This window comes from Sceloporus occidentalis, unplaced genomic scaffold (genome assembly GCF_023333645.1).
Source record: "Sceloporus occidentalis isolate IW3139 unplaced genomic scaffold, rSceOcc1.0.p SCAF_6, whole genome shotgun sequence".
NCBI classification, from domain to species: Eukaryota; Metazoa; Chordata; class Lepidosauria; order Squamata; family Phrynosomatidae; genus Sceloporus; species Sceloporus occidentalis.
The window spans coordinates 613,042-630,638 of record NW_028316986.1 but is presented as its reverse complement, the minus strand read 5'-3'; the positions used below and the strand labels follow the sequence as shown (position 1 = coordinate 630,638).

At 49.9% G+C, this 17,597-nt stretch overlaps 1 protein-coding gene across 3 annotated transcripts in view; it reads right to left on the bottom strand.

Annotated features, from left to right (window-relative positions):
• Window positions 1-2,851: 2,851 nt before the first annotated feature.
• The window catches only part of LOC149310291 (ethanolaminephosphotransferase 1-like), a 51,229-nt gene continuing 36,483 nt past the window's right edge, over window positions 2,852-17,597 (bottom strand). For all 3 annotated transcript variants that reach the window (XM_089528651.1, XM_089528653.1, XM_089528652.1), the window contains 7 exons: window positions 14,643-14,717; window positions 13,492-13,754; window positions 11,166-11,274; window positions 9,667-9,715; window positions 9,249-9,429; window positions 8,341-8,523; window positions 2,852-7,472 (listed from right to left, as the gene is read on the bottom strand). In XM_089528651.1, the coding sequence (XP_089384777.1) occupies window positions 7,347-7,472; window positions 8,341-8,523; window positions 9,249-9,429; window positions 9,667-9,715; window positions 11,166-11,274; window positions 13,492-13,754; window positions 14,643-14,717 (986 nt within the window). In that variant the 3' untranslated portion in view covers window positions 2,852-7,346. The remainder of the gene's footprint in view (window positions 7,473-8,340; window positions 8,524-9,248; window positions 9,430-9,666; window positions 9,716-11,165; window positions 11,275-13,491; window positions 13,755-14,642; window positions 14,718-17,597) is intronic.

Sequence of the window (17,597 nt, the reverse complement as noted above, 5' to 3'; positions counted from 1 at the left end):
GAGTATGGCTTGCGTACTTTTGGCTGCTTGTGTTTTTCCTTTCAAAAGAGGAATCTTGTAAGCCACGTTGAATCTCAGAGCGTGAAAGAACAGAACGGAGTAACATTTAACCTTGCATTAGTCTTGCAAAAGGGGGACTTGCAAGATGGAGCTGAGTGAGTTCCTCGTTCAGGTGAAGAGATTGCTCTTTCTGCTGCTCTGGGGCCCAGGGTCTCTTACCGTCCTTTCCGTCTTCTCCCTTTCACAGAGTGAACGAGGGAACCCTGCCCATAAACCAGCACCTCTGCCTGGGCAGCAAGAGAAGGCAAAGGGCCCACCTGGGCTGGACTTCCAAGCCAGAGGCAGCAGTGGTCCAGGGCTGGCAGGCCAAAGGCACAGAGGCCAAGAGCCAAGCCTTCTGCAGGAAGAGAACTTGGTGTCTCCTGGAAAGAAGACAGCCTTCATTCTGCTACGCCTCAAAGATGGGGTCAGTGTGCAACAGCAAGAAACGTCATCCGTGGAGGGCATCCATCGCCTGCAACAACGTGGGGCAAGCGCAGGCTGGTTACCTCTTGGAGAGCAGCCATGACTCTTTATTCCTCTTTAAACTAACCTGCTGTTTATTCATCATGGCTGTCCTTAAATACCTGAAGGGATGCCATATTGAGGAGGGAGCAAGCTTGTTTTCTGCTGCTCCAGGGAATAGGACCCAATGGAGCAATGGATGCAAGCTCCAGGAAAAGAGATTCCAGCTCAATATTAGGAGGAACTTCCTGACAGTAAGGGCTGTTTGTCAGTGGAATGTACTGCTTCAATGGAGAGTGATGGAGTCTCCCTCTTTGGAGGCCTTTAAACAGAGGCTGGATGGCCATCTGTCAATGGGGATGTTTTGATGGAGAGTTCCTGCATGGCAGAATAGGGTTGGACTGGATCAGGGCCCTTCTTGGGATCTCTTCCAACCCTAGGATTCTTTGAAAGGGGTTAGACAAGATTCTTCTTGGGGTCCCTTTCAACCCTTTATCTGTCCATCTGCATTTAATTTTTAAAAAGCAGGTGCATCTTTCTTGAGTTTCCCAAATGGGGATGTTGCGTTGAAAGCAGATGTCCTAGCCATTGCAGGCCAAGGAGGCAAGCAGTGACAGAGGGTGAGATGCACAGTTTAGGAAGCATGGAATCCTAGAGTTGGAGGACACCCCTGAGACAGATGGCCATCCAGCCTCTGCTTAAAGACCTCCAAGGAAGGAGATTCCACTACACTCCATTGAAGGACTGTCTTTCACTATCAATACAGCCCTTACTCTCAGGAGGTTCTTCCTAAGGTTGAGCTGGAATCTCTTTTCCTTTAGTTTGCATCCATTGCTCCATTGTGTCCTATTCTCTGGAGCAGCAGAAAACAAGCTTGCTCCATCTTTAATATGACACCTCTTCAAGTATTTAAACAGGGTTCTTATATCACCTCTTAACCTTCTCTTCTCCAGGCTAAACACCCCTATTTCCTTAAGCCTCTCCTCTTAGGGCTTTATGGCTTCCAGACCCTTCACCATTTTAGTTGCCTTCCTCTAGACGCACACAGTTTAGGTGTTTCAACTACTGATTCCAAAATGGTGGGACAATGATTGCTTTGAGGCTGAGGGCTCTGTGTTGGTTCAGCTTTATGCGCAAGGATGCTCTCGCAGGTATTTGCTTCTGGGAGCATCAGTGGATGAACGGAGGCTCTGTTGCACCAGGCCAGAGCCTTGCCACAGGGGAACTTGGTTTTCAGAAGCCATGGGGCAAATGGGGCATGGCAGGGCTGGGCACCTGTTGGGCATCAAAGCAACCCAGACCCCTCCTCGGCCCCCTTTGCACCTCTTATGGCTTTTCCCACAGCCAGCATTTGATGTTCCTGAGCATCAGGCCCTGTTTGCTCCAGACCCTGAAAGCCTTGGAAGACCCAAAGGCAGGCTGAGCAGATGTCCTCCTCACCACAGAGGACAAAGCGCTGAAAAATGTAGGACATTCAAGATATAAGAATGGGCATTCCAAAAGAAAAGCTAAAACAATATAAATGTAAATTCATATTCTGTCTGTATGTGTTGTGTGCCTTCAAGTAATTTCCAACTTATGGTGGTCCTAAGGCGAACCTATCATGAGTTTATTTTGGCAAGACTTGTTCAGAGGCAGTGTGCCATTGCCTTCCCCCGGGGCTGAGAGAGTGTGCCTTGCCCAGAGTCACCCAGTGGGTGTCCATGGCCAAACTGGGAATTAAACCCTGGTCTCCTGAGTCTTAGTCCAACACTGAAACCTGGCTCTCACTCACACTTCTTAGACATGGTCAAAACGGAGGACATTTTGGAACCCCTCCTGGACAGGAAGATGAAATGGTGGGACATGTCCAGGAAAAGGAGGACATGTCCGGTCACCTTGCCCAAAGGACATCCTGGAACCCAAAGAAAACCCACAACATGCTTTCTTGCCTTTCAGTACCAGCTGATGCTCTTCCTTTTGGAAGGTTGATAGGTTTATCTCTTTAATGGACACCACTCTGAAAAATAACACTGTTTGCAAAATGGGCAAAAGCGCAGGCCAGGAGAGTGGTCTCTACTCCTCACTTTCCTACTTTGCACCAGAGAAACTGATGCTCCCATGAGCCCCCCATGTCCTCCGCTTGGGACCAAGGTCTGTGGCAAGGGACCCCTTGTTGCATTTGTGCGGCTGCTGGCCACTAACTTTGCCTTGGCAAGCACCGCCACCCTCTCTTTCTGGCGGCTCCTTCTTCTTTCGGAGAACTGACCATCTACCCAGACGGATGACGAGAGAGAGAGAGAGAGAGAGAGAGAGAGAGAGAGAGAGAGAGAGAGAGAGAGAGAGGATGTTAAAAAAAGGCCTGGAAATTTTTTATTGAAGTTTTATTTCATAATAGGATTTTGAGGGTTTCTTTTCCTTCCTCATAAATACAATAAATATTTACCAGTAATAATAGCATTTCATGGATCCGAGTTCAAGTCCCCTGCCCAAGACAGCCAACCCCCAACGATGCGTTAAGACAGACATGAGAATCCGGATGAAGTGTGACAGGTTGTGGAGGAACACACATAGTTTCCTATTACAATTTCCTCTCGCCAATAATGACAGCAATCATCATCATCATCATCATCATCATCATCATCATCATCATCATCATATTGTTATTCCCCACTGACAGTTTGCTTTGATCCTGGGCAGAATCTGGGGGTCCACCTGGGCCAGGGATCCTCTTGACCAAGAAAGGGGGCATTGCCTTCCTTCCTGGTAAAGAGCATCAATGGGACGTGGAGGAAGACCCCAGAGGCATGTCCCAAACCGAGAAAGCGGTCACTTCGCTTGGCCGGAGGGTCAAGGGTGGCTTGAGACAAGCAGTGCTCCTTGCCCACATTTGCCCCCCCCCCCAAGTAAAGAGTTTCAGAAAATGAATGACTCCAGTCCCACCCCCTCTCCTTCTCCATCCCTGCATTCCCTGCAACAGGATAGAAAGCAGCTTCCAAAAATGCTGGGATCAAAGAGCCCCCAAAGCCAGGAAGGCCAACTGGTCCAAAATGGAGGCCAGGGTCTCCGGTTCCTGCTTCCAGACCAGAATGCCACCCCTCTTGTCCGTCCATCATTCCAGGGTCAGGTTTTCCTTACCTACTTGAAGACATCTAAAGAATGGCATTGATTAGGAGCTCTGGCACTCAACAGAGTAAGCGAGTGCCATGGCCCCTGCGAGGGAAAGGAGTAAGGAGGCATCCATTCCCATCCTGCGGGTGCTTAGCTTAATCCCTTGGTGTCACCAAAGAGAATCTGCACAGCCTGATGGCCCTGGAGCAAAGGGGACACAACAATGGCGGCGGGATCGCTGCCACTTGGACCCCGTCAGTCACCCCAGGCATTTGTAGCCAAGCAGAAACTATGCTTGTGAGGGACATGCTCACCAGCCCCCAAAGCTCCCTCCTTGGTCTGAGCCCAAGGCTTCAGGGGGTCTCTTGCCCAGCACACCTGGCTCCGAAATCAGGCCGAGGGGACAATTTGGGGTTTGCTAAGCTCATCCTGATCCTTAGCTGACAGAGACAAAGAGAAGCAACTTGGGTTCTGGGCCAGCCACCACTTTCCCTTCCAACTCTGATCCTGTTCAGGTCCAAGTTGCTCTGGTCAGCAAGAGCAAAATGGCCACTGCACTGCAAAGAGAGGCAGCCATCTTCTCTGCCCAGCAGCCCCTTTTTCAGACAGAACACTGCCCCCAGATTAACCTGGACCTTGCAAAAGGCCAGCATGTTGATGCAGCTGTTGCCCACACCTGCAAGCTTTGGGGCCCAAATATCACCAACACACCCCTCTTTGAGGAAGTGTTTTTTATCCATGCCTCTAGAAGCGCACACACACATGCCTTCACTGAAACAGAGGTAGCAGCAAAAGAAGGGAAAGAAAGAAATTAGTAAAACACTAATTGCAAAATGCCAAAGACGACGCAGGCCGAACGGATTGAGAATTTCATGCCCCATAAAAGGAAGCCCCCTGTGCACCCGCCAACCCCTTCCAGGCAGAAAGCCTCTAATTTTGAGAATACATGAGATGAACGCAGAGGGGATGGCCCAAGTACCCCAGGACAAAAGAGAAGAAAGAAGGTCCCCCCACCTCCAAAATTACACAGCACCTCTTTGCATTTGGTTCCCACCAAATCTGCACTGAGTTTTACACGGCAGTAAAATTAAGACATTATAGCTCCCCCCCCCCCCCCATCTTCGCTCCTGAACAGAAATGCCACTTATCTACTACTCCTTTCAACTAGGACAACACTTTTAAAAAGAAAAGTAAGACAGGTGACTCTTTGCCTCAACCTGAGGAGTCTTCTAAGGCACCAAGTTCCTTCAGTGAGAAAACCCGACTGGGAGGAAAGCAAAACCCCATTTTGCTTTGTAGACAGTCTGAGAGACCCGTTCTGCCCGGGGGCATGGCAGTTAGTGCCAAGGAAAGGCCAGGCAGAGGCAGCAATGACAAAAATGCCTGCGAGGGACGGAGGGAGATGGACGGATGGATAGCCCCCTCTCTGGTCTCCCAGGCAGCTCCAGAAGCAGCTTCATGTGGTCCTAAGGGCGCATGCAGCCTCCACCACTGAATCATCATTTGCATTTACTGTGGTCAATAAACTGCAGCAAAGGAATGAAAAAAGGCCCATATTCTTGTGTGGGTTTTGCCTGTTTAATTCCGGCTTAGCTCTCCCTTCCTTCCTAAACAGAGGTGCTTGCACCAGTTCCTCCTCCTCTGACTATGAAGGCACCCCGGGAGATGCCCTGTCCTGCTCTTTGGCACCAGAGGAGAAGTCCTCCTTCCTCCCATCGTCTCCAAAGGTCAACAGATGAGGTGCAGAGGGCAAAGAAGGGTCTCAAAGGTGTCCTCCTCTCCATTCTGCATCCTCAGGGACCCAACCCTAGTCTGGGGGACGCTCTTCTGCCAGACGCACACACATGGAGAAGGGTCCTCCGGTTCCCACAGACCCTTCTGCCCAAAAGGACTCTCACGCCAAGCACCCCTTGCTATCCCCAAGGCCCCAGAACCAGCAACCTGAAGATCTCCATTTCCAAAGTGTAACAACAATCGTCATCATAATGAGCCATTCTCCCCTCCCCAAAAACAGAGAGCCACGTTTGCACAATGATTCCTTATTCAAGACGCACAAAAAACAGACCCTCTCCCTATCCAAAGTGGACACCCCCAGCCCCCCAAAAGGGCTCTGGGAGAATCAAACGCAGACCCCCATTTCTTAATGTCTCTTTTGTGATTTACAAGTGATTACTGAATTACATTCCAAATCGTATATACCTTCAGGTATTCAAGTGTGCCTCAGTTCTTCTATACACCCATATCTTGTTTTTTCTGTGCAAAGTCATGTCATTAAAAAAAGAAGGCAAATCTCCTCATCCCCAACTATTTCAAAGCCGTGAAACACTGGACTAAGAAGGAAAAATCTGAATGGTTCCTTCATCTGTGCCCCCAAATTGGTCTACTCCCCTGCTGCCCTTTGAAACACTCATCTCTAACAACTGGAACCAGCTTTACTCTTGCTTCTAAACAAACCAGAAATGGCATTTGTGGTCAAACTTAAGAGTTCTCTGTTTTCCTTAAAAAAAAAAAAAGACATATTTACAGGAGGAGAAGAGAAAAACTGATCTAAAAGCCAGTTCTAGGGATGTGACATTGCTTGCATCTTGCTCGCCAACATAATGATTCAAGTTTAGAAAGGAAAAGTTAAATAGCCATTCACAATTGCAATCCTCCTGCCCCTATCCAAGAATGGAATGTGTCCCCCGAAAGGGGGAGACTTCCTCTCATTTCAAGCCCCCAAAATGAAACCCTGCCGCCCTGCCCTCAAGTCCACAGGAATATGCGTTGCTGCGCTCAGTTTCCTCCGGGTGCAACCGTTCCAAGGAGTTTGGGTTTAGGCTGCACTCTTCATAAAAGCACACAAATAAACACAACAAAAAATAATATTCTTCATTAAATAAGGCTGCCAACGAAAGAGAAAAACCGGCCCTTGTCTTCACCGCTTCTTCAATGAAAGAGGGTGAAAGATAGCCAGGGAGCGGGAAATGCCCACGTTTCCTGTTGGGTGGTAAGCCAGGAAAAAGCTGCGCCGTTGCCAGAGGCATCCGCTGAAGCTGGGCATGGAAATCAAATTGGGTTTTGCAACGGAAAACTAAATTTGCCCTCTGCCCATGTGAAGCAGTGCAGCTCTCAGAGGATGTAAACACAAACACACAGATACACACATGTGACCCAACAAATGATCTGCAGAAACCATGCTCCCTCTGTCCGTCTCCTGTGCCCACACAACCTGGTGTGGCGATGCCACACGAATGGATGATACTGCTACCTACAACTTCTCCCGCCACGATGGCAAGGGAGGGGAGAGCCAGTCGTTCTGCTCTATTTGTGCAGGCTGCTCCCACTTGGCAGGCCAAGGAGTTCCTTCCAGAGCGAGGCTTGGTGGTCCTGTCCGAGGCCAAGGAGCGAGAGCCATGAGAACAACTGTGGGTCAGAAAACTCTTGGTGGAGTTTGGTTATTCAAGTGCCAACCAACACCCCCCTTTCCAACAGTTACTTCCTACTCGTGTCTGTGAGGCAGTCCCCATGGCCCAGCCTGGAGGTGTTGAACGCAGGAACGCAGCGGTTCTGGAGTGTGAAGCCCTGGTTCAGTTGGTGAGAAAGAGGCCATGGGTCACAGTGGCAGCAAGGAGGAAAGAGTGGGAAGAAGAACCCCCAGCCCGGCTGCTGGACCTCGCACATCCTCGGCCCCTTGACCGTCCACAAGGTGAGTCCAAGTTTAGTCCCCATGGTGATGACTGAAGAATATGTACACAGGCAACGGACGGGGTTTACATTGCCTCGACTGAGCGCAGGCCAGCTTTCTCCTCCGCTGCCACCTCTACGCCTAGTCAGTCGGAGCTGGGCTTCCGAAGGGAGAAGGTCCGGATGTTGAAGTGCTTGCTCAGCTGGCTCACCTGCAAAGGTGGGTGGGGGGGCCCAAAGGGGCAAAGGACAGGTGAGTCTCACAACAAGGATGGCGGAGAGCCAGACCGCCAAACGCTCCCCTCTCTTCCACTATACATCCCCTCTGAGGGGATCACAATCAAAGCATCCCCATTGACAGATGGCCATCCAGCCTCTGTTGAAAGACCTCCAAGGAAGGAAACCCCAACACTCTCCAAGGAGTGTGTTCCATTGTCGATGTGGCAGGGAGAGATGGTGTGCATGGACGCAGCCAGGGGTGGGTGATTTCTGGCCCCACAGGCTGCATCTGAACCCCCGAGGCCATTTCTGCGGCCAAAAGGCTCCCTCTGTCCTCATCTTACCAAAAGGCTGAAGGCCCACAACAACCCCAGCCCCAAAGCTCTGGCCAATTTTGTGTTTTGGGGATTCCACTGCTTTTGGGACTGTACATGCTTTTTGGGAGAGGAAGTAACTTCCTGTTTTGGAAGAAGCCTTGGCAGGACCTCGTGAAAACATCTGAATCTGTGATAAGGTGGCCAGTCACACATGCACAAACCCTGATGCTAGGGAGGGCAGTGTTGGCCATCTGGAGGCAAAAATGTCCAATCTGCTGGACAAACTGCCTGGATGTGGTGCAAGGAAGTGAGTGGCACCAAAAGAGAGCAACCCTCCAATCCATGCCACTCTCAGAGGGGTCTCCCCAGCGCTGGCCCCCACAATAGCTGCTCCAGCAGAGTATGAAGGAAGCGTTGCTCAGAAGGAGAAGGAGAACAGGAGGAAGTAAGGAAGGAGGGTGGGCTGATCTCCTGCTAGTTGCACTGAGGAGGAGGAGGAAGGAAATGAGCCCCTGCCAAGACACACCCACCCACCCAGCCTTACCACTCCAACGCCATAATGGATGTGCGCCAAGGTGACGAAGCAGGTGAGCAAATAGAGGAGGAAGGTTTCATGTTGGGGCAGGAAGCCTGAGATGACCACCAGGATGACCAGGGCCAGCGGCAGCAGCAGTGCGTTGAGTGGCTGGCACCTCGTGCTGCTCATCTGGCAGACGATCAGGCGGCACTGGAGGGAGGGGAGAGACGTGAAAGTGGTGATCAGTATTCCAAAGAGGACAATGCCGACCCACTGCCCCCAAGCAGCTCCCCCCAGTTTCCTGCAGGGTCCACTTGAAATTCGGAGATTCCAGGGTTGGAGGGAAGGCTGCATGGTGTGAATCAGACCACCTTCACCAATGCCCATGGCATCTTCTGCATCCTGGGCCAGTGCCCTTGTGTGGTTCTGTCTTGGATGATTTTTGCATTCTCCTTCCCCCTCCTTAGATTGATAGGGATTTCCTACATGCAAACTCTCTCTCTTTCTCATTCAAACCTTTGGGAAACTCATTCTCTCCAAAAAAATTTTCCTGTAGTGCATGTTCCCATTTTCCTCCTCTCAACTTTCTTTTGAAAGATGGCGAGATAAAGATTTCTTTTATTTAAACTATTAAATAGCTAGATTAGTATATAGCTTCTATATATGTGTATATAAAGCCATTAGTAAACTTTTGCTTGAACTACAAGCTGCTCATGTTATTTTTTGATTAAGTCTCAGTTCTTAGGGAAGGATAGTTAGACAAAGGCACATTAATGCTACTTTGCTGATTTAAAGGTAGACCCTAACAGGCTTGGCTTTGATATTTTTTATATTCAAGTATTTTTGTTTCCTTACGAAAGGTTGAAGCCTTAGGAAACTTAAATTACCCTACATTCTGAAGCCCAGAAGAGAGGAGGAAGGTGAGGATTGCTCACCGAAATGTTGGCAAAGGCTGTCCCAACCATGAAGTAGAAGAGGCGGGGGTGGGCCTCCAGGATGTCGGAGGGGGAATGGAAGATCCAGATGGTGCACAAGACGAAGAGCAGGACCGGTGAGAGGAAGGGCAGCATCGCTTCGTAGAAGGAGTGGTGCTTCAGCGTTTTGCTCTTGTAGGCTCTGCAAGACACAAGGTGAATGAGAGGGAAGACTAGGGAGCGCCAGCAAGAGGCAGCCGGGACCACAGCCCAGGCATCCCCCTTCCTCTCTGGTCCCTTCAGCCCATCTGCAAGGCTGCAATGGAGACCAAAGATTTTGCTTGACCCCAAGTGCTGGGCCCAGCTGTCGGCCAAACAGATTGAAGATTCAAGCACTACCTCCGGAAAAGCAAAGGCAGCGATGGCAGAGAGCACTTACTTGTAATAGTTCAACAGGCTCATGGGAATGGTCACTGTGAGCGCACATCCTACAGAGAAAGAAGAAGGAAAAGGTGGCATTACTCCTCTGCCCCACTCAAAGTCCCATATTCCTGCAACAAAGCCAGCCAATTCCCACCAGTCTCAGCCTTTGACAGCTGAAAGGGCAGGGATGGGGAGGGGGGGCGCAGATGGCCTTTCTCCAGGTGTTGCTGGACTGCTTCTCCTAGCATTCCTCAACAATGGCTGGGGCTGATGCAAGTTCATTGGAGAAAGGCTTTGGTTTGCCTATCCCTGGTTTGGAGACATGAATCTTCCCCTACATCAAACCTTTATTATTAAACAATATTAATGTGAGAGTGTGCATTTGTCCCCAGGTGACAAAGGGCCCGAACAGACAGAAATAAAGCTGCTTCGGATCTCTTTGGAAGTGTGCTGTTTAAATGACACATGCATCTTAAGAAGTCAGAAGCTGCACCAAAGCTGCGCTCCAGTCCTTAGGATTAGAGCATGGCTTTGGTGTGGCTTCTGGCCTCTTAGGACGCATGCACCATTTAAACAGCATACCTCCAAAGATAACTGAAGCAGCTTTATTTTGGCCTGTCCGTTCAGGTCCAAAGTCTGTTTGGTGGCAACCACGCCTTGACACTGCAATTCTGACTGGGTTCCTACATGGCAGAATATAGCTGAAATAGATGGCCCTTGAGGTCCTTCCCAACTCTCTAATTCCAAATTAAGATGTGATGCACTAGCAGAGATAGCTAGGGAAAGAAGCACTGGGCCCATTCAGCTCCCTCCTCCTTTCACTCAGGCTGCCTTTGTGCAAACACAACCTCTCGAGTTCTCGAAAATGAAATGAAACATTTAGGAGGGAGAAAGTGCCTAGTTCCAGAAACAGACATCTTTAAAACTTATCAACAGCCAGTTCTAGAATTGTGCTCCCTTCTCTGCAGGGATACTGGCATTTGCTTGTGATGCTATTTTACACTACCATTACAGGATGCAACCCAAATTGCTCCTGAGTTGTGGGTTGGAAGCACCTGGGCCCCAATCCGAAACTCCCCTGGCTTCAGGGTGGACCCTGCTGGGCTCAAACAGGGTGAGCTCTTGAGTGAGGGTCCTCTTGCTCCCCCAGCCCCCAGGTGACCTGGCGATTTCTGCTTGACTAAGGCAACTAAAGACAAATACTGCAAGGCCCCACAGCCTGTGACCTGAATATCAATAATCGATATAAATACTAGTGTGCCCTCGTTATACGCGGGCGCACTATATGGGGCTTTGAGCATATGTGCAAAGCCGCACGGGGCGTGCAGGGCGGTGCATCCCATTCGGATGAATAGGGTGTGCGCCCGTGGTGTGTGCACCGTTGCGCCGCTGCATGCATGTGCCCCATTCACTTGAATGGGACTTGAGCATGCACGGTATTTGGCTTATGCAGGGGGTCCAGAACAGATCCCCCGCATAAGCCAAGGGCACAATGTATACTGATAAGCACCTTACCAATAATCATAGCCACAAAGAGGTCCCGGTATAAGAAGCTGAACAGGAATGGGTTGTACCAGGCCTCAACGCCCACGATGGAGGTCACGATGTACACCATCGAAATGGTCTGGAAAAGGAAGCCGAGAGAACCGTGGCGTATCAGTGCCTGGGAAGACTCGCCGAGGAGCTGGAAAGCTCTTCCCGCTTATCTCAAGCCCAATAGCCCCTTAGTTCAGAAATCCAGGGATGAAACTCAGAAAACCTTTACTCAGCAACTGGAGATGTTCACCAGAGACGTTGGCTGTCACAGCTAACCAGCAAACATTAGCAAAGCATAATAAAAGCATACACAATTTCAAACATTTGGCAGGCCCCTTCTCATTCGTTACAAAAGCAAAATGTTCTTTTCTTTCCCCTTTCCTCCCCCATTGCAGAAGAGATTGACCTTAGGCCTATGGGAGGCAGCCCCAACTCCCTTCTGTCCAGTTGTAAACCACCAAGGAACATGGTCAACAGTGGTCCAGCAATTAACAACCACTGCATATCCCACCCCTACCCAAAGTCTTGGGTTATCAAAGGAATACCCAGCAAACAGCCAGCAAGAGAAGTTACAGAGTTAAACCCCTCCCAACCAGGGCAGGCAAGATGAGTGGCTCAGCTCAGCGTTATGACATTAAGGGCTGTTTTGACAGTGGAACACACTCCCTCAATGGAGAGTGATGGAGTCTCCTTCTCTGGAGGTCTTTAAGCAGAAGCTGGATGGCCATCTGTCTCAAGGGATGCTTTGATTGAGAGTTCCTGCATGGCAGAAGAAGGGGGTTGGTCTGGATCAGGGCCCTTCTTGGGGTCTCTTCCAACTCTATGATTCTAAAAGGAGACTCCACCACCCTCTGAGGGAATTTGTTCCACTACCTAACAGCCCTTACCGTCAAGAAGTTCCTCCTAATGTTTAGGTCAGGGGTAGGCAACCCTTTTGAGCTGGGGGCTGGGTTGCTGTCCCTCAGACAACTGGGGGGCCGAAGCCAAAAAATAAATAATTAATTTTTTTTAAAATTAAATAAATAAATAAACTGGGACAAATGTAGGACAAAATTTTCAAATGGAGGGCACTTTTTAAATAAAAAATGGAGGTCATGCGAAAAAATTTGCTGATTTTTTTTAAAATGTTAAGATAAATGCATGTTTCTGAGGCTTCTATAGACAATTGCCCCACCATGCCCCTTGCGCGAGATGCCAAAGGCCCCGGCGGCAATCGGCGGCAGGACCGGGCTGGGGCCAGTCCCAAGGCCTCGCCGGGCCGCATCCGGCCCGCGGGCCGCAGGTTGCCTACCCCTGGTTTAGGTGGAATTCCTCTGTGTCCTGTTGTCTGGAGCAGCAGAAAACAAGCTTGCTCCATCTTCAATATGGCATCCCTTCAAATACATAACCAGGGCTATCATATCACCTCTTAACCTTCTCTTCTCCATGCTAAACATACCCAGCTCCCTAAGTGTCTCCTCAAAGGGCTTCATGGTTTCCAGACCCTTCACCATTTTGGTTGCCCTCCACTGGACACGCTCAAGCTTGTTGGGGAGCTGTACGCCCTCCCTGCATGTGGGGCCATGGATCTTTGGATGAAAGTGGCTTGCTCAAATGCTGTGGCTGGGATGCTGCAATGCTCTCCATCCTCTGCTCCCCTCCTGCCAAGATCCATGGCCATCACTCATGTCTAGCAATGGAGTCAAGAGGAGACCCTGGATCCTTGCCAGTTAGTGGGCAGCGCTGCAACCAACATTAATTCGTTTGTGAAACTGCTTTAATGGATAAGCTTTTAAATTTCTTTTCATTCTATTGACTGTTCGATTATATCTGCTCTGAATTTTGAAGGGCTTCCTTGAATTCTGGAAAAAGGCAAAGTGGGGGGGGGGGGGGATCTGAGGGAAGCATATTTGACTTTTAGGCCTGCCTCTTACAGAAGGCGCTGTTACATGTATCTAAAGAACGTCATAGGCACTCAGTCCATAAGAAATTTCTCAGCAGTGAAATAATACCAGTGCAACCTAGTAAGATAGGTTAGCAGACAAATGAGCAGCCTTCAAAATGGTGATGGAAGCACATGGCTTGGCAAAAGTTCAGGGGAAACCCTCATGGAAAGAAAGGTTTGGGGCAAGAGAGGAAAACTTCCCTGCAATGGCTCCTGCTTAGTATTAAGGAGCAGGCAGTTCCATAGGTTGCTTGGTGCAGCCACAGAATCATAGAAGGGACCGGAAGGGACATCTAGTCCAGCCCCTGGCCATACAGCAACACAGAGCCCTCAATGGCCTGGGTTTGGAGCTGGGAAGGGCAAGGCAGCGGGCAGACTTACCACCTGGCTGATGTCGTAGCCCCAGGGCAGGAAGAGGATCCCGGTGTTGTACTTCTCCCAGTGGGAGAGGATGAAGGAGAAGAGGACCACCCAGAGGAGGAGGTAGAGGACGAAGACGCTGACGCCATTGGGACCTCGCCCGAAGGTGGAGTATACCGTCACCACGAAGAACATGCAGGCCCAGCTGTCCAGGCCGTGGTCAAAGAGCTCCCCAAGGGGAGTGGAGGACTGCGTGCGGCGTGCCTGCTTCCCATCCACGCCGTCTGGAGGGGGGTGTAAAATGGGAGAGGAAGAGAGAGCGCAGTTGACTCATGGCAGGGCGAGGGGATGTGGTCACCATGAGCGTCGAGGTCAGCCAGTGGGGGAAGAGAAAGAACTGGTTGGAAACGGCAAGCGAATCCAAGTGAGAGGTTCGGCAGGGGATGATGGCACTGGAGGAAATGGGGAAGGGGCTTGCCTTGCCTCCATGGCACCCACTGCCCAAGCCCACTTTCAGCCATGCAACCCCAAGGTGCCACTGGCCCAGCCCAGAAGCTTTGCTGGACTTGGGACGCCTACAGAGCTGGACCGATCTTTAAGCATTTTTGCTTCCCACTCTGCACTTTGCTCAGTCACGAATTAAGACAGTGAAGCTACCTGTAAGCTCTTTTCACACATGACATTCCCCCATCCCAGTCCTGAAAAAGCCAGCCAGGAGAAACCCTCCTCTGGGGCAGAAAAAGGAACCCTGGTTACTTTCAAGCAGGGGTGGACATGCACCAAGGGACAGAGGGGCATTCATAGCACCCCTTAACCTCAGCTTAGTGGAAACGAGAAGTCTCTTCCAGGTGTTTTTATAACCCTTTGCCTCCATGGGGGTCTTGTTACAGGAGCCCAAAGAGGTCCCAGAGGAAGAGGAAAATGCCCATCTCAGAGGCCGTGGTGGCTGGAGCTAAGGGCACAAGGTGCCCTCTTTATTTGGCTTCCAGGGGTGGCTGCCACTGCATGTACACAGAGCCTACCTTGCAGGAGTGAGCATTTTGGAGCATAGATGCCAAGGTTGCAATGACTGGGTGTTTCTTCCCTTCGCTGCCACTGACATGATTGGCAAAATGCCCATTGGAAGCTGAAAGTCCTGTGCCAACCATACTGATACGCAAGACCCCACTCACCTAGCGTGTAAGCCATGAAGTTGAGGAGACCCACGACAACCCAGACTCCATTTGGAACATGCTCCTGATCAGGGGCTGTGGAAAGAAAACCCACTTTGGTTTCGGATTTGAGCCTGGTCTCTTGAGTCCTAGTCCAGCCTTCTACTCCCGACACCACACTGGCTCACTTCACATGTGTTTCCACTATGTGCTTTTGCCTGCATCTGCTTTAATGTTCATGACTTGCCTTGAGTCCAAGGTCTGGGGTAAAGGTGGGGGAATGAACTACTTTGCCTATTAAACCTCCCAGAACCGCTCCTGTGCCCATGGCTTGTCTCTGCACCTCTCCCACTCTACCTCCTAGCAAAATAACATTTGCTCCTCGGACAGCAAAAGGCGCCTCTTCCTCCTCTTGGGCTTCAGTCTTATGCGCTGCCTGTGATCCTCAGATCAAAATTAAGCAGCTGAAAGAATGGTTTTGCTGCCAAAGGAAACAAACAGGACCTGCAATGGGATGCTTCAGTCTGAAGCTGCTCCTAGTCAAGTTTTTCATCACTCAACCTGGGCTGCATCCACACTGCACAAATAATCCAGTTTGACACCACTTTAACTGCCATGGCTCACTACTATGGAATTCTGAGAATCATAGTTAGTTGTGACAGAAAAAGTGAAATGATTCACAAATCTGCAGTTCCCAGAATTCCATAGCATTCAGCCCGGGCTGTTAAAGTGGTGACAAATGAGATTTTTTTCCTGCAGTGCGGATGCAGCCCAGGATGCTCCAACCCACAACCATCCCACATGCCTTGCTTGGTTTTCTGACCCCCAACTTCATTTCCCTACACAAGGGACTTTGAACTGACATCCTCACATACCAAATAATAATAATAATAATAATAATAATAATAATATAGTTTATTTGTAACCTGCTTTTCCAAAACCTGATCAAAGCGGCGAACAGTTATTTATAAAAACATTGCAATAAAATCAGTTAAAAACAGCATTAAAAACAATACAACAACACTAACAGCAAAGGGCCAGAGAAAAGGGGGAAGTCAATATATACAATCCAGGGTCATCAATGAAAAGGGGTAAGAGAAGATTTTTCACGGTGGGAAGGCTTGGGAAAAGAGATACGTCTTCAGATTCTTTTTGAAAAGAGCTCATCTGGGAGACTATTCCAAGATCTTGGGGCCACGATAGAGAATGCCTTCTGTGAGGTCCTCACATAGCGTGTCACTGGGACCTCCAACAATTTCATCCCTGTTGACCAGAGTGTGCGGGGCGGATTATATGGGGAGAGGCGGTCCTCCAAGTACCCTGGGCCCAAGCCATTTAGGGCTTTATAGGTCATTGCCAGCACCTTGTATTGAGCCCGGAAGAGAATAGGCAGCCAATGAAGATCTTTCAAGATGGGAGTTATATGGTCAAATCTGGAACAACCAGCGACCACTCTCGCTGCCATATTCTGCACCAACTGTAGCTTCCGGGTTTGGTACAAGGGTTGCCCCATGTAGAGCGCATTACAGAAATCCAATTGAGAGGTTACCAGAGCATGTACTACAGTTTCAAGGTCCCCCCAGTCCAGGTAGGGTCGCAGTTGGCGCATCAGCCGAAGCTGATAACAAGCGCTCCTGACGACCGCATCCACCTGAGATTTATAGGCCTGTGCCTGGCTTTCACTCCATGAAGCCCATCTGAGGAAGTAGACTTGAGCCTAGGAAAGCTCATGCTGCCAACTCCTTTCTTTCAGTTAGTCTCAAAGGTGCTGCAAGATCTCTCTACTTATTATTATTACTGCATCTAAATGCATCAAAGTTGCTACTAGAGAGGAGAAGGCAGGTTTGTTCCCTGCTGTCCCAGAAACCAGGACCAGTTCTAACAGTTTTAAGTAACAGGAGGGTAGGTTTTGACTGGCCATTAGGAGGAACTTCTTGACAATAAGAGCAATTCAGAAGTGGACCCAACTGCCTTGAAAATGCTGACATCGCTTTCTCTGGAGATCTTCCAAAAGCAGCTGGAGAGCTCCCTGCTGCTGGGGATGCTCTAGATCAGTAGTCCCCAAATTGTGCTCTGTAAGGGCTTTTGGGCTTCAGCTCCCAGAATCCCAGGCTATTGGACAACATGGCTGAGGCTTCTGGGAGCTGAAGTCCAAAATCTGTTAAGGGCACAATTTGGGGACCACTAATGGAGATCCTGCACTAAGCAGGGGGTGGGGCTGCATGGCCTCTGGAGGACCCTTCCCATGCTATGGATCTGTGATAGCCCAACAGGTGAAGAGAGAGGAGAATTACTCAACACTATGCATGATGTTCCACCCCTCTTTCATGCCTCCTTTAGTGCACCTCTCCCCTTAACACATTGGCTCATGCAGCCACGCACCCTTTCCTTGTGGGAGAATCCCTCCAGGCCTTTAGGGTACCCACTTTTCAGCTACACAATACCCTTCCTCAAGTGTTGGGGCCAGGACTGTCTGTGAATGATATTCAAGCGTGGGTCACACTATAGGTTTGTGCAAGCACATTCTGGTACAAGTTCGTCTGTTTTCTTCCTACCGTGGGACGTGCTACTTCCACAGCCGATACATGCTGGGCCAGCGTTCCCCCTGCAGCCTCAATCCAGCTGCTAATCCCATTGGATCCATGGGATTCCCCAGAATGTGGACCTACCATTCCCCCACTGATTCAATGGGCCTCCTCCCGTCCCTGGATTTAGACCAAGGTGGGAACTGGATGGCCAGAGGTTGCTCAACTGCAACGCCCAGCATTCCTCCCCATTTACACTGGCTAGGGTTGGTGGGAGTTAAGAGTACAGCTACATCTGGAGGAAGGATGTCTGGTTCCCACTTCATTTAGACTCTGAATCCTTTCCCAACTCAGTCTTGGCCAGTTGTGAGATTCCACCCAAAGGTCCTTCGCTTTCCTTCCCTTTGCCCTTGCGCTGCCCATTCCTCCAGATGGAGGCAACCCAAGGCCA